Here is a 17,881-nt window from a genome sequence, read left to right on the forward strand (position 1 = left end):
AAAGGCAAAGTACTTTTTACGTAAGTATCTATTCGCTTGTGTGCACGACATTAGCTTTAGACCTTTGGAAGGTCGATCCCCATAAACATGTAGGGTATCGCCTGATGGAAGAGGCAAGCGAACGTATTTTTCGAAACAGGCAATTTCAGCATGGTTCTTTCGAAGCCAATCCATGCCTACTATGATATCGAAACTACCCAACTCCATGGGTATGAGGTCAATTGAAAAGGCATGATCATTCAAAGTGAGAGTACAATCACGAAGAACAGAATCGACACGAATAGACTTGCCATTGGCAACTTCGACTGGGAATGACTTAGGTAGTTTTGAGCGTGCGCATTTTAACAATGGTTCAAATTCTACAGATACAAAACATTTATCTGCACCAGTATCAAATAAAACAGAGGCATACAAATTATTAATGAGGAACGTACCGTTCACGACCTCGTTGTCGTTGCGCGCTTGCTGAGCATTGATAACAAAAGCACGGCCTTGTGGTGCCTTCTGCTGTAGGTCTTGCCTCAATTGAGGACACTGAGGTCGTAGGTGAGTTGGATCCCCACATTTGAAACATGCCCTGACCACATTTGCTGGCTTTGAGTTTTGGGCTGTCGTTGGGTTATTGCGACAGTATGCTGCCAAATGCCCATAACGATTGCAGGAGGTACAGTGTCTACATGGGCTCGTAGTTGGGTGATGAAAGTGGCAAGTGGTGCACTTAGGGTTTGTTCCTGTGTATTGCTTCTTTTCTGGGTTTGCTGGGTTAGGTTTTGGATTTTCAACTGGTGTAACAGCGTTGCAAACTGAGGATTGGTGAGCACGCTTCTTCCCCCTATTGTTGTGGGTGATTTGATGAGCGGGTTTTGAGGAGGACATAGGTTTAGATGCTGCTGCGACTTGTTTATCACGAACTCGATTATTATTCAAACTTGCCGCGAGGCGATACACATCCTCAATATTATCCAACCTAGCCGCCTCGATGGTATCACGCATCGTAGGAGGCAACCCATTGATATACTTCCGAATGGTGCGTTCTGTGGTCAACACCAAATGAGGCACGATAAAACACAACTGCTTGAACCGGGTAGTGTATGCAAGGTTTTCATCCCCAACTTGTTTGAGGGTCCAGAACTCTTCTTCCAACTTCTGCTGCTCATGAGGAGGGCAGAATTCCTCCATCATAAGCTGTCTGAGCTCTTCCCAAGATAACGCGTAAGCTAGCTCATTGGATCGAATGTTTCTCTCGTTAGTCCACCAGTCTAGTGCCCTGGCCTGGAAAATACCAGTGGCACTTCGCACCTTGAGTTCCTCTGGGCATTCACTATTTATGAATGTGACTTCCATGCTGTCAAACCATTCCAACATGGCAGTCACACCATCCTTCCCAGTGAAAGTTTTGGGGTTACAGGCAGTGAAGTGTTTGTAGTTGAACGAGACTGGTTTAGGCTGTACTACGTGAGAATCGCCAGAATGATTGGGAGTGCTGGAGGCTTGAATCTCAGACACTATCTTTGGCACGATTCTGGCAATCTGATTTGCCATGAACGTCAGCATTTTCTTTTTGGAGTTAGCCTTGGATTTTCTGGGAGAGTGAGAGTACTGACGAGATGACGACATCTAGAAATTCAAAACAAGAAATGGATGAGACTTTAATCATAATGTTTTTGTTTAGGAAAATTGATTTCATGTATGCATCACATAGCACATTGTTTTTCACATAAATTGTCAAATAGTTTCACATAGAATAACATAGTATTGCACATAGAATAACATAATGTTACACATAGAATATCATGTATAATGAAAACAAGATAAATTTAGTTTGTTCACGAAGGAGTAATTATTAATTGTTTTAGATTGCGATAATAACGTGATTCGTGTTCCCAACTTGAAATGAAGATAACGCTCAAATGTAAATCGCATGATAATTGAGATAACATAAAAAGAGATTTATCATAAAAATATGGATTGTCACGGAACGTAACATAAGACTATTCCAAAGTGAATCGAAATCCTTTTCGAATTAAGGAGACGTGCTTTGGCCTAATAGACAAATACTCTCATCGAGGAGCGACTAACGATATTTGTCCTTCCAGTTACTACACGTCCTTAATCGATTGGGAAAATCGAAACTTTGGCGAGATTGAAAATCAAGGAATGGGACTAGTTAACAAGATGCGAGTTTCACCTCTAACTTGATAACATCGTACCCTGATGTGGTTGGTACTCATCCAAAGATGAGGGTCCACTAGAATATGAAATGGAAACTCCCATCAAGGTATGGATGTCACTCCTAACATGAGGGTAGATTTCGTGCAAAAATCAAATTTAAGCTGAATGAAAGTCATCACCAAATATGGGAATCACCCCTGTTTTGATGACTCATTTCGATTGTGTTACATGAGTGTCTTCACAGCTTCCATGTGTGTATTGTGTTAGCCTTAGGAAAGGCTTGTATATTAGAAGTCCAAAAGAATAGAGGGAAGCAAGGAAGAGAGAAGGGAATATTGTCTTAAATAGCAAATAAATGAGAAAGCTCCTAAACTATAGACTAGGTAAAAGCATTCCTACTTTTCCTAATTCCCTATAGTTATGGCTCTGATACCAATCTGTCACACCCCAACCGATGGCGGAAACATCGGGATGAGACGAACAAATTGCTCAAAACATCATAACACTACATGTGACAATATAATTAAATTTCATTTATTAAAATTGCAAAGTTTCATACAATGTCATAAAAGAAAATAACAAACATTAAACATAGTTTATTTCAAAAGTGGGTTTCTAGGCCATCCTATTCATTTCTTCAAATCTTGACTTCCTCATCCTGCAGTATGCATTTAAAATAAAGTCAACAAAACATGTTGGCGAGTATACAAGTTTGATAATAGTATAATATGTTTGAAATAGATTAACATGCTCAAATCCACGTGACTATATGATTTCATATTAACAGTTATACTCGTAACGATGAAATCTATGTGTTCAAACAAAAGTTTAACGCAATTAACATAGCCTAACCCTAGAAGGGTGGTAACATGAGTAACATAGAATAAACCTAACAATACCCATAATATTATGGGAGGGGCGTTTCTCAACCTACAGCGCTGCCATTGTTAGGGGAGGCTTGCAAAGTTAATGAACACACAGTCATAAATGTTTAACAGTAGCATAACATGATTAACATGAGTCAAATAGATTCACATGAAATGTGGATTGATAGTGCAAAAAAATGTTTAACATAGTGTGTTTGATATAGAAATGCATACAGCACCCAAAATGTGATAAAATAGAAAATGGGTCATGTATACTCACCTTAGGTTGCGTTGCGTTTTTATTGGAAAAGATTAAATCAAGAGATTGCCCAAGAGAATGTGCACAAGAGATTTACCCTATTAATTTTGAGGATTCGTTAAATATTGGGAATTTATTTAAATAATAAGGCATGTATAGAATAATATTAACATTTTTTAAAATAAATATCATATGTCTCATTTTTATATTTTGTATTTAATGAAATAAAAGTCAATTTATTTATAATTAGCGAATAATAATACTGATTTTTTTATATATTATTAAAATAATAATTCTGATATATATATATATATATATATATATATAAAATAATAATTCTTATTTTTATTTAAGATAAAAATTCTGATTTTAAATAAAATAATAAATCCGATTATTATATATAAAATAATAATTCTAATCTAAATAAAATAGTAAATCGGTTTATTATATAATAATTCTGATTTACATATATATAAAATGATAATTCTGATTTAAATAAACTAATAAGTCTGATTATTATAAAATATTAATTCTGATTTAAATAAAATAGTAAATAATTCTGAATTAAGTAAAATAATAAATCTGATTAATTATAAAATAAAAATTCTGATATCTATATAAACAATTCTGATAATAATATTAAATAAAATTCTGATTATATATAAAAAAACAGAAAATAATAATTCTGTTATAAAATTTCAGATTTTAAAAAAATATTACTAAATCTGTTTAATAATATTTCTGATTATATTACTATCTAATAATAATAATAATATTAATGATAACAATAATAATAATACTAATATTAACAGAATAAAATGAGAATATATATATATATATATATATAAAAGAAAGAAACGAAGAAAAGGTTGCCGGAAGGTTTACCGGCAGCGACGTGTTCGGCGGTGGTGCTCCGGTGGTTGACAGGTTCCCGGCGATCCTCCGGCGACGTTCCAAGGTTTCCGGCGAAGGTGTGAAGCGGTTTCGGGAGTGAAGGATTGTTCGTTTCGGTGATCGGATGCGAAAGGAACGAGTGCACGGGTTTGGTCGTGCTTATAAAAGGAAGGCAGTCGTCGGTTTCGGAAACGAAGGGTCATTGTCCGGTAAACAACCCAACAGCCGGAGAAGATGATAAGTTTGGCGGTTAATTCAAATCAGCGACATTAATGCGATGTTAAATACAATTGAATTACGATATCGTTTGGATGTGGCATGCCCGGCCGAGTGGTTAAGTCGTGTGTGTGTGAGGCGAGATACCCGGGTTCGAACCGCACAAGGGCCGGTTCTCACCCAGGAGACCCCCTTTTTGCACTTAGTTAGTCTGACTAACTGAGTTAGCCACTAACTGAGTTTTCTAACTCAGTTAGTGCTGCCCTTTGATAAATTTAACCCAGTTAGCTGATTTAACTGGGTTTTCACTAACTGAGTTAGTTTAACTAACCAAAACTAACAAAAATCATTAAAAATTCAATTTAATATATTTATTTATTTAATTTTAATTATTAATTTACTTATTTAAAATATTAATAAAATAATATAAAATTAATTTAACCCAAGTTTAGATGTTTTTAGCGAATTAACGTATAAATTCCCGATTTTTGTACGGTTTAGGGTAATCTCTTGGCAATGATGAATTTGAGAGCTAAGATTAAGATGTATTTTCACTGTTTTTACGTGTTTAACATAGTTTAACATGTTTTTAATTGTTTTGACAATACATAGTATTCAAACACAAATATGAATAAAATAATGCACTTTCATTATGATTTCAAGTCTCGAGTACAATCTGGGAATGATACCAAATACCACAAAGGTACAAATTACAAAAAAAAATAGAAAGTACAAGTAGACTTGCCAAAAATGGAAAGATCGAAAATACGAGGTGTCACATTTTACCTTTTCGGTTGCCAAGATCTCTTGCGGAGTCTTGGTTAAGGCTGTAAAGTTTATGGTTTTTTCTCGGCTTGGAGGGTTCCGACCTTCAGGCCTTCTGGGATCCGAACCTTTGAACCGTTTGTCATAAGAGCCATACTGGATGCTCCAGTTAAGAGGTTTCTTTTTTTTTTGTTCTTTGATGTCTACAGCTTATTCTCCTCGAATGTGGGCTTCAGCACTTCTGAGTGCTTCTTCAAGGGTTTTCGGCAGACATTTATTGAAGTCTCTTGTGAGATATTTGGAATTTAACATTCATGAACCCTGCAACCCTAATTTTTCATCGGCGTAAGTTAAACCTTCCTTCTTGTACCTTTCGATTAAGTCTCTGAGACTTTTATCATCACGTTGTTTGATCCAGAAGATTATCGTGGTGTCCTTGACATACTTCCGTTGTTATGGGAAACCTTTGCTAAGATCGTTAAAGGTCTGAATGCTTCGTTCAGGAAGGTCATTGAACCATATGCGTGAAGACCCTTCGAGGGTTTGCATGAACATGAGACAACATTCGGGGTTGGGCCATTTTTCAATCCTTACAGCCCCGACGAAGATTTGGAGGTGGTCTTCAGCACCGTGATAACATCTTTATCTGGGTTTGAAACTCGTACTCAATAATTTGTTGGGAGAAGCAAGACAAGTTGTTGGGCTTGTAAGGTTTTGAGAGGTCTTTTACTACCCTTGAAGTTGGGTTACCGCTTGAGGTACCCTGGTAAGTGGTTGGCACTTGGTTGATGAAGTTAAGGTTAAAGCCTTAAAGACTTTTTGTGTCATCATCCAGCTTTCACGTGCTGCAAATGAAATTGTGCCATCATATGTGTCATCAGCTAGGGCATGAGGTTAAAGCCTTAAAGGCTTTCTGATGGTACTCATAAAAGACGCCATCATCTGTGTCATCAGCTGGGGCATAAGGTTAAAGCCTTGAAGGCTTTCTGATGGTACTGTATAAGACATTCCCATGGATGTGCTCATGACCGCACCTCAAGCCCAAGGCAGGGTGGCCATGGCTTGTTACCACGAAGTAGCAATGGGAGGAGGAACACTTGAAGCTGGTGACTGCCATAACTGATCAGGAGTGGTTTCATGCCCAATAGGTGCACCGGTTGTAACGGGTTGGGAGGTAAATAAGGGAAAAACGGTTGGACTTGGCCTCCCCAAAAGCTCAAGGGCTTGAGTGGTTGGTCTGTCACACTAGGACCAGTTTCAATGTAAGATGTGGCTGAACATGAGCTGCTAAAAGGAAGAGATGGAGGGCCAGGTGATAATGAGGGTTCAGACTCCTCATAATTTAGTCTTATTCTCATCTCTTTTTACCTTTCTAGGCTCACATGCTAGTTGAGAAAAGATCTCAGTTGTAAGAAATTTCTAGCTACTCCCTCGGGTGTTAGATCTATGTGTTTCGATGTACGCATCGCATCGATTTGAGGAGATGCAACCCCAGATGGAGACGGGGTTGGTGTTTGAAAAGAAGTGAACTTCGGGAACATAGTTCCCGTTGAAGTACTTCCGGGGGTAGAAAGAGGTGTAGATCTGACCGGTGAGATCCGACCAGAATATGGTGTTAAATCGGTGTTCTTAGGCATCTAATTTACCTTGTCGGGAGATTCGCTTTTAGACATGATGTAAAGAAAAATGGAGCTACACAACTGGTCTTTAAGATAAAGTAAGCGGCGTAGCCCCACGGTGGGCGCCAACTTGTTGTTACAACAAATACAAGACCAAGGCCTGTAGCGATATCTCCGGGGTAAAAAGGGTTCAAGGTTTCAGTTAGCCTAACGCATGTCGTGGGGTCCCCCCACGTTTGCAAGACGTGGAGAGAGGTTCACTAGTATTGTTGTTATTCTCCTTAGATCCTGAACTGATTAGAAATCAGCCCAGAAAGCAATCGTTGGAGAAGATGAATTATTTAATGTGAAGAAGAGAACTTGTAAGAAGCAAGTGTTTATGGGAGAAGAAGAAGAAGAGAAGCAAGCATGAAGCTAGTTCTCGAGAGGGAGAGGAAGAACCAGAGAATTGGAGTGATCTCTGCTGATCCTGGAGTGTCTTGCATGTTTGTCATGGCCTGCGTTTTATAGGGGAAGAGGTTTCTCAAAGGAGAAATGTAGGATCATGATCTTGACCCGAATGAGTCGTTCAGAGGTGTTCTCATATGTTTCAGGTGCAGAATAACAAGAAACCTAGGTAGAAATAGCTTGCACTTCACTTTAATCCACTGTTGTATTGATTTATCAACTTTTACAGCTCAAACGTCACACCGGCAGCACCTCGGTATGGAAATCAAAAGTTCTATCTGTTTCGCTTGAAGGCCTGCTATTTATAGTGTTCAGGTTTCGCTTATGTGTACATGACACTCAAGCGAAACCTTTACTGTGACACTGAAGCGAAACCATTACAAAACCATACAAGCGAAACCTTTTCTAACACACATACATTTTCCTATTTTCTCGTATATTGAGCCCTAATCTATACAACGTAATGTTTGACTTGATCCAAGACGAAATCAACAGATGTAGTGCACCAACAGACTCCCCCTCAGATGTTGATGGAGTCGCTCATCAATACACACCATGCTGTGTCTTCACATCTTCAGTCTTGATCAGTCTCTGGGCTTTTCTCTCTCTCTATCTTCACCATCAGGCTCCCCTTCTCGATTTACTGTCATTCTTTTGTTCTTCAGTAACATCTTCAGGATCTTTATCTGATCTTCACAGGTTTTCAGGATAGATCAACCTGGCTCGAACAGAGGCCTTCAGAAATCGAAACCTGGCACTCTATCTTCAGATTCAAGATCAAACCTGACTAATCCTGCACATTCTTAACCCAGCAGTAAGATTTCAAAATTTAACAACTTGAGTGCACCAACTACAACTCTCCTTCAAATCCATGTGTACCAACATAAACTCCCTCTCAAAATAACTCTTCCACAGATTATGATGAACCACTTGATGATTTGACAGATATATTTTGATAATTTGAAGCACTCCCCCTCATAATAATGTCATCATGTCTAGCACTCGGAATTTTGAAAATCACCTCTCCAATATCAGTTGCCGAAAATCTTTTTGGATTTTGTAACAAAGAAAAATACAGTAAAAAAAATATTTACAGACAATATTTTTGTGAGTTCGTGTAAGAGGATCATATCAGTTTATGAGACATGTCACTAACACCGTTAAGCTTGTTTACATTTTCAGTTCAAAACAATTCACCTAGATTGTCAGTATATCGGTCCACTGAAATTTTCACACAAAGTTCAATTGATCCGAGATACGATGTTAATGTCTTAGATACTGACTTATTCGTGTGTCTCACTACTTGAATATACTCCTGTATCCAGATCCCAATATTCAGTCTTACAGGTGAGTATACCACAGCTGATATCTGTATAGGGGTTAGATGCGAGGGCCGTGAGAGCTCAGGTTGATACTTCCGTATACGCAGAGGGATGACGGCTTCGACTTTTGGTGTGTCCCCTTTAGAGGATCTTTTTATTTCAACAGCAGCGACTATCAATTTTATTGTTTCATCAGCATGCTGAGGGCGAAGCTATGTTTCAAGCTTTTGCGGAAAGCATTATCCGGGGACTAGGTCAGTACTTCCATACAGCAGAAGTCCCGGGATAATACCCTAGATATCACTGAGTATAAAGACCTAGTATCTCAGAATAAGGGACCTTTCAAACAAGATTTCAGGGGTTACCTATATATCCAAGTTTGTGTTAACCCACAGAACAAGCAAGTTTGAAATTTAGTTTATATCTCGTCACAATTTATTAAGTGTGTAAAAACCTACTGGCACATCCTCAGTGAGATTGTTTATCACATTTTATCATTCCAATTCTTTAGCATGTTGTGACAGTCCACTGATGTACTATCATTTCCTCTTTTCACAACGAAACTCATTTTAGAATTTTATCATGTTTTTGGCTTTTTCAAATTTTCTAATGTTTTTGGATTTTCTGAAATTTTCTTACTCCCCCTAAAATGCAAACACATTACAAAGGAAATTTGAAAACTTGACAACTGACATCGAATCACATCAAATCGCCATTCACTCGGCATAAACAATCTGAACTCCCCCTATCACAAACCATTTTCTCATTTAGATCTCAAAACACTTAAGTTTGTTTTAATCAAAATGATTTTTTCCGGAAAATGAGTTTGTTTTTACCACTTGTAGGTTAGCATCCTATTCGGGGATGTGGTTCATCATCTTGTCTATTTTAACCATATTTAGTAAATCAAGTACAACTTAATGTCCCTGATTTACCATTCATAGTTCACAAACCTCTGTACCATTTGTAAAAAAATACCACTTGTAAGATCACAACCAATACCACTTGTAGGTATGGTAAACCAATACCACATGTAGGAATGTTACGTCTACACGTTATTCATCAAAATGCCGATTCCTGCTTCGCACTTACCAACCTGGAAGCTTCGGCGTAGTCATTCAACCTGTAAAAATTCAAACACTTATCAAAAAAATTTTCATACACAATCATCAAAACATGAATGATGCCGATTCCTGATCCACGATATAAACTTGGGATCTCCGGCATAGTCCTAAGACTATCATGGGAAGCAAACTTCCATCCAAGTCTTCTCAGACTTGATGGTTTTCAACTCTTGCGCAGTGGGGTTGTATGTTGCCTTTTTTGTCGCATAAAAATCTTTAACCCCCTTAGCTTTCCCATTCAACATTTTCCCAAAAATTTTCTTTACACTTCCATTAAAAGTTCTCTCGACATCAAATTCATTTTTCTCTGTGTAAAACTGTTTCGAGATATCAACTTTTCCAATTTTTTTTTTAACTTCTTCAAATTTCAGTGATGGAAACTCATCATCATTCACTGAAATTTTCTTCTCAACCTGTGGCTCTTCTGGTTTTGTGGAACCAGATTCATCGCCGACATTCACATCAACTTTCTTAACAACCCACATTTGGTTGTCTTTTCCTTTCTTTTCATACATATTCTTCTTCGAACACTCACCAACCTCATAAGTTGAGTTTTCAAAAATTTTAAGTTTTTCAGTTGGTGGTTCAATATCAACAACTTTTTCTTTTAGTTTCTGAGAAACTCCCTGTTTTGTTTTTGCATTCTTTGAACAATTCCATGCAATGTGACCAGCTTCATTGCACTTGTAATTGGTACGAGTCTCTCTTTGATAGAACACTTCAGTTCCATTCTTCTTTCTTTCAGCAAGAAACTCCTGATTTGACTGTCTCCAGAATGGTTTCTTCTGTTCATCTTCTGAGCTTCCACCTGACACAAATTTTGTTTTTGTTTTAGAATTTTTATCATTTTTATAATTTTCTGGTGGAACAAATCCTAAACCTTTCTTTTTGTAGCTACGATTTTGGTTAGGTTTCTTTTGAAAACCAGGACCAGAATTGTAACCCTTTTTCTTGTTTAGACGTTGTTGAACTCTTGAAGTGTACTTTTTAGGTTTTTCAGTAAGATTTAAATCTTTTATTTCAGAAATATTGATTTCTGTCATTTTGAAAACCTTTTTGATCATGTCAACACGAACACTTCTTATTGGAAATTCTTTGTTGTAATATAATTTGTCAGAACCATTCAAAGTGTATACAACTTCAAATGTTTCATCATCCAAATTTGCTTTTGATAATAAAAATTCTTTACTGTAAGACCGTTTAACCAACGAATTTTGACTGTTGACTAACGAATTTGCCCCTCCAGACTCAGATTTTGACTCGGACTCCTCATCAGTATCCAACACCTGATCGACCACCTTTTTAATTAACTCAGACTCATGATCGGTATCGGACGAGGTAAACGTGCCATCAATGTTATCTGGTAAAACATCAGTTGTGTCGGTTTTAAGCTTTATATTGACTGCTTTTTCAAGTTGCTCCTCGTTTGGTTTTCTAGGAGAGTACCCTTCCCAAATCGGAGGTGGACACTTGTTATAGCTAACGGTTTGTTTCTTACCACAATTGTTCTTTTCCTTCGACTTCTCGTCTTTAAAAGCTTTCATACCTGCAACAGTTGGATAAATACGATCAATGAGATAATCAGAACTAGAATAGCTAAGCAGTAAACGTCTAATCCTCTCATTTTTTATCTTCTCGGTCTCCAACTCTTGCTTCCACTTAGCACTCTCTTCGATGTAAAAGTTTATGGCTTTTTGCTTTGACATCATGACAGCATTCATCATTGTCAGTGCTTGTTCTCTCTCTGTGTTTGTCTTTTGGAGGCCAGTTACTGTTTTGTTCAAGACATCATACGATTCTTTCACATAGTTGAGGTTAAACAATAACTGTTCCTTCTTCTTCTCGTACTCAGCTATTATGTCATCTTTTGCTGCACATTCCTTGCATGCTTCCAAACACTTTTCGCAAGGCTTTATAACTTCAACAATCTTCTCAACTTCGATTGTTTTCACAACTTCAATCACCTTTTCTTCTTCTTTCACTTTCTCAGTTTCAACTATCTCTTTAGCAGCACTTTCAACACTTTCATTCTGAACAACTTCTTCAATCTTCACTTGTTGTTGTTCTTTAGCAGCTCGTTTCTCCTTCAGTTTCTCCATTCGATCTGCAAAATAGAAATGAAAACTTTCAGGAGAAAGATGTGATTTTGCGATATTGATATGTTTTTCTTCCTCATCATCACTGCTACTATCAACTGGTGATTGATCAAACTGTACAGACTTTTCAGAATCAGTATCTAATGAACCAGAATCAGATGGTGTTTGATCAAAAACAACTTCTTTTTCAGAACTAGCAACATTTTCAACACTCTCATCTGAACCCTCTGAAATTTCCCCAGATCTTTCTGAAAGTTCATTAACACTTTCTGAATTTTCATCAGATGTAATAGACTTTTCATCCTCACTAGTCACATTCACTCCGATAGATTTCATCCATGTAGCAAACATATCTGGCTCTCTGACAATCTTGGCAATGAATGCTTTGAACTCTCCTTTTTCATCAACGAACATATCCCAGCTAAAACCTTTAGGTAATCTCTCATCCTCTTGATCAACTATACGGGCTTTGCTGTCAGAAGATATGTATTTGTCCCAGCTGAAGTCCACTAAACACGCTCTTTTTGTATCTTCGATCTTTCTACCATGAGCCGTCTGTGAGTCTTGTGATTGACCAACTTGCTGATAAATGGCTTTCCGGTAGTAGTCGTCTTTTCTGAACGGATTCTGAGCACCACTAGCTTCTCTACCCTTGCACTCCCGTTTGAAATGTCCTTTCTCCCTGCATCGAAAACAAGTAACTTTAGATTTATCAAAACCTAAAGTAGATACATGAGCATCAAGAAAGTCATTTCTCCCGGTGATTGTTTTGAACTTCTCAGCACGTCGAAGAACACTTGCAAGACACCATTTGATATCCATAAGTTTCATCTCTTCAGCGTCTATTTGATCGTAATCCTCTTTTGTAAGCATGGGATTCCCGATCCGACCAGCAACAAGACCCTCATAAGATAACAATACAGAACCAAGAAGTGCCATGTGATCTTTAGCAGTATCTTCAGAAAAACTTTGACCTTCTGGAAGATTTAAAGCTATGTTACACTGAATCACATAACCATTTCCAGTTTTTGTACTTTGAGACTAAAAACTTGTGTTTGATTCTTTAGGATTGACACTAGGAAATGATGAGAAACCGCTGCTGCTTTTTGTTGAACTCTGATCAGCTTTTTACGTAGAATCACCAGCACTCTGAAAGCAGTTTGGATTTTCGGACTTCTCTCAGCTTCAGGAACTGGAATGCTACCTTTATAGTACATCTTGACATCCTGCTGACCACTCGGACTATTCATCCTAGCGATCTTCTGTTGTTCCAGATCCTGACTTTCGATCTTTTCGATGAACTGTGAGATCGTCAACCCATCATAAACACCCGTGTTCTTCAGAATCATCAGATATGTTCCCCACTCTTTCTGTGATAGAGCATCGGCTAGCTTGTCTACCCATTCTTCACGATCTTTTTCAACACCCAACATCGACAATGATCGCACTAAGTGACAGTATCTCTCAATCAGTTTCTTTGTATCCTCTCCCGGTAAGCTACTGAACAGATCAAACTCTTTCTTAAGCAGCGCCTTCTTGCTCTTTATCATGTTTTCACTTCCCTCAAATTTAACTTTAAGAGCATCCCATATTGACTTTGCAGTTTTGTCATGCTGTAGCAGAATGAATATATCTTCTTTTATCGCTTGCTGCAATAAACTGATCATCATCTTCTCGGCTTTGTACATCACTCGTTCCTGATCCGTGAATTCTGATAACTGTTTGATAACCTGCAATTCTGTTCGAGGCAACACATACTTCTTCAATATACACTCCCATGATCTAAGATGATTCGCCTGAACCCAGTTCACAAATCTATCTTTCCACCCGTAGTATTCTTCGATACTCATCAACTTCGGGGGCTTTTGGGTGGTTCCCGTCTCGTTTTCTAAGTTCATAGCCTGAGCAATCGTAGCTGGACCAGACGGTGTTGCGAACGCGTTGTAGAATTCAGTATCCATGATGACTTTGCACGTTTTTCAAGACAAATGACAAATAAGCGAAACCAGAAATGATCACTGAAGCGAAACCAGTAAGCGAAACACCAAAGATAATCCTCGAAGCAAAACCTATAAGCGAAATATTAAAACTGCCTCTTGAAGCGAAACAATGAAGCGGAACCTCACTTATAGTGATGGACAAACGAAACTATGCTACACTTTGAAGCGGAACCTCAGATATTTGACCGGATAAGCGAAACTATTATGCAGTTTGAAGCGGAACTGTCAAGATGTTCATTAAAGCGAAACATAGTCCGAAGATAGTTTGACCCAATTTTTGTCCGAATTTTGGCATGAAACTTTCCAGGGTTTGTCAATAACCAGTAACACTCAATCTGTGCAATTTTGACCCAAAACTGACCGATAAAACTTTCTGAAATGATAAAAGAAAGGTGTAGAAGCAATAAATGATGATGAAATCCAGCTAATTTCTGTAGAAAACCTCCTCCCGGGCTCTGATACCAATTGTAGGATCGTGATCTTGACCCGAATGAGTCGTTCAGAGGTGTTCTCCTATGTTTCAGGTGCGGAATAACAAGAAACCTAGGTAGAAATAGCTTGCACTTCACTTTAATCCGCTGTTGTATTGATTTATCAACTTTTACAGCTCAAACGTCACACCGGCAGCACCTCGGTATGGAAATCAAAAGTTCTATCTGTTTCGCTTGAAGGCCTGCTATTTATAGTGTTCAGGTTTCGCTTATGTGTACATGACAGTCAAGCGAAACCTTTACTGTGACACTGAAGCGAAACCATTACAAGACCATACAAGCGAAACCTTTTCTAACACACATACATTTTCCTATTTTCTCGTATATTGAGCCCTAATCTATACAACGTAATGTTTGACTTGATCCAAGACGAAATCAACAGATGTAGTGCACCAACAAGAAACCTTTGACTAGTGAACCTAGCTTGCAGTGAGGGACTTACCCTTTTAGGGGTTGAAGAGTTTGGACTTGCGGACAAAAGGGTGATGTGACAAGACTCTGACTTGTCCTTTTTACTGTTCATGACAGCTGACCATTTTCGAACCTTTCAACCTTTTAACCTTTTAAGCTGTTGTGTCTCTAATCAGTTTATTAAGGTTTGAGCCACCCCATCATCAGTAACTATTTATATAACAATTAGCATGTGTGTGACAGGCAGAAGTGGAGTTCTTGGGAAAGTTTATTCACCCAAATCTAGTAAAACTCTTGGGATATTGTTGGGAAGATCAAGAGTTCCTTCTGGTCTACGAATATATGCAAGAAGGAAGCTTAGAAAACCATCTCTTTAAAAGTGAGTATTATCATATAGTAGAGAGTTCAAATGAGAAGAATTAAAAGTTAAGAATAAAAAAAATAAAGGATACAAAGGTAATTTGAACAAATCATTTAAGGAGTCTATTCTTTATTTTTGTTATTCAAATTAATGAACTCTAATCATTTAATGAGCCTATCTTATAAAATAGTTGTGCACCTTACACAATAAAAACAATCATGCACATGATCTTACATTTTCAACATTTCCTACACCATTAAAACAATATTTTGGTGTAGGGTACAGAATGTGTAGGACTCAAATATTTTTAAATAATTTTACGACTCATAATAAAATATATGTAGGACACAAAATTTTAAATAATTTTGTCACTTCTAATAAAATTTGTGTAGGAGCCAATACATTAATGATGGTGAAGCAGAAATTTATGGTTGCATTAATAAGATTGAGTAACTCTTCAAAATATTTATTAATATTTTATATCAAAATGTCTATACTACCCTTACTAATAAAAACATTAATTAAAACTTGACAAAAATGATATATTGATTCAGAACCATTGATCAAAAAAATATATGGTCTAAATTAATTCATTTTTTTCTTCTTTTAAGAAGATTTTTCTCAAATGAACCTCCCCATTATCATATATATAAAAGGATTAGAAAATCATATATACAGTAACAAATTAACAAAATGCAATCAAAACTAATTATGATGTATATATAATAATTATTTAACACTGTGTTTATACCAAGTTAGTTATTTATATTTTTTTAATGGAGAAGGCAGTGAACCACTTCCATGGGAGACAAGGATCAAAATCGTCATCGGAGCAGCTCAGGGACTTGCTTTCTTGCATAGTACCAAAAGAAAAGTTATTTATAGAGATTTTAAATCCTCAAATGTCTTATTAGATGGTGTAAGTTTTATATACATTGTAAACTTGATTTCATAACTAAAATATTACCAGAACAAAAATAACAAACCAAAATAATTTAACTTATATTAACGATTAATGCTTTTAGTTTTTTATATTAAAAATTATGTACATAAAAATCCATTAAAATAATTCTTTCATAATATCCTTCTATAACTTTTATCCACCTACACATGTGTATGTAATATGACTTGCATATCGTTGCACATGTGTAGGTTTTATAAATAAACTAAAGAGTAAATTGTCATTTTAGTCTCTGAGATTTGGTCCAAATTGTCATTTTAGTCCAAATAGTTTTTTTTTCTCTTCTGGGTCCCTGACTTTTCCATTTTCTTGCCATTTTGATCACATTGCCTAACTCAGTCTAAAAATCTGGTTATAACCAGGGGTATTTTTGGCATAACTGTTGTGTAGTGATAACCAATGGTAGTTTACAACATAATTTATAAACTTCATAATAATTTAATGCAAAAAATATCCCTGATTATAACCGGGTTTTTATTTTAGACTAGTTTAGGCAATGTGATCAATATGGCAAGAAAAAGGAAAAGTCAAGGACCCAGAGGAGAAAAACACTATTTGGACTAAAATAACAATTTGGACAAAAACTCAAAGACTAAAATGACAATTTACTCTAAACTAAATTTGTTTATTTTTAAAAAAATTCAAGAGAGATGGATAAACAGCTTTAGAAGAAACAAATCATGACTATCATATTATATCATAACTTCAAAAACTCATCTACACCATTAAATGTTGTTAAAAACAAATTTTGTGACAGGAGTTTAACACGAAACTCTCAGATTTTGGATTAGCAAAGCTAGGTTCAGTTAATGGAGAATCTTACGTGTCAACAATGATAGTGGGAACATATGGTTATGCAGCTCCTGAATATATGATTACTGGTTAGTCACTTGTCTAAAATTTTTGTGTTTAATTTGTTTTGGGTTGGTTGGTTGGTTTCGATTTGGTAATTTTAAATTATGAACCGGACGCAACTCATTTCTTTATTCATGTTAAAATATTCAACTCTAACTTGGTCACATTTAAAATTGAAAAGAACAAGTATAATCCATTTAATTAAATAAATCAAACGGGTTGTAAACATATTGTACTTAAGTTATAAAAAAAAGTTAAAACTGTAATATTCATTGACACCCACTTTATCTCGTCAAAGTTTGGACTTATTCTATATACTAACTTAAAACACAAAGTCGGTGGCAACTTAAAACACAAAGTCGGTGGCAAATGCCACCGACAATCCAACGCAAATTACAAATTTGTCCTTTGCTGTGCAAGATAGCACAAGGTACAAGATCCGGATGCAGAAGAAAATCGTACACAACAAAGGAAGCACAAGGTACAACATGAGGATTCACAACAGAAAGAAAAAGAGAGATAGACGAGGGCTCCCGTTTCCGGCGATATTCTTTGGCCGCGACGTCACCATTGCAACCCATTGCGTCTGGCTTCGAGGGAGGTGGTGGTGATTGTTCTGAGAGAAGATGGTAGGTCACTGGAGTCGCGTCACCGCCTTCTAGTGTAAAACTCTAACCAGCACTGATCTGCATACAGTCGATTTGTCCGATCCAAGCATCGGGACCTCCCGTCTTCTTCGTCCACCCACCTTGATTCGACCTCCGAAGAAAAAACCCTGTACCATGGTTGTCAATTGCGTGGTTGAAACTGACACCGCGTACCGTCGTGGCGACCGTTATGGCCGCCGCCTTGGCTGGCCTGAAGTTTTCTGTCGCCGGTGGCAGAAATCTAACGGTTATTCCTCCACTCTCTACCTAACATTATTCTACGTATTTGTGAGTAATGATTGTAGGTCTTTGAGAGTAAATGAGAAGGTGAGAGTAAAATAAGTTTACTGGTTTTTGGTTTTTTGTTAAAAGTAA

General features: G+C 37.0%; 2 protein-coding genes across 2 annotated transcripts; one reads left to right on the plus strand and one right to left on the minus strand.

Moving 5' to 3' along the window:
- Positions 1-359: 359 nt before the first annotated feature.
- On the minus strand, positions 360-1,617 carry LOC110875257. The gene is made up of 2 exons (XM_022123455.1): positions 445-1,617; positions 360-380 (listed from the first exon to the last, which is right to left on the minus strand). Exons 1-2 carry the CDS (start codon positions 1,615-1,617, stop codon positions 360-362), a joined length of 1,194 nt encoding a protein of 397 aa, XP_021979147.1.
- A 2,698-nt stretch (positions 1,618-4,315) lies between these two features.
- Positions 4,316-16,890, plus strand: LOC118480921 (probable serine/threonine-protein kinase PIX13). The gene is made up of 5 exons (XM_035975920.1): positions 4,316-4,400; positions 5,382-5,461; positions 14,926-15,061; positions 15,826-15,962; positions 16,762-16,890. Exons 1-5 carry the CDS (start codon positions 4,316-4,318, stop codon positions 16,888-16,890), a joined length of 567 nt encoding a protein of 188 aa, XP_035831813.1.
- The last annotated feature ends 991 nt before the right edge of the window (positions 16,891-17,881 follow it).

Source organism: Helianthus annuus, chromosome 8, assembly GCF_002127325.2.
Source record: "Helianthus annuus cultivar XRQ/B chromosome 8, HanXRQr2.0-SUNRISE, whole genome shotgun sequence".
NCBI lineage: Eukaryota > Viridiplantae > Streptophyta > Magnoliopsida > Asterales > Asteraceae > Helianthus > Helianthus annuus.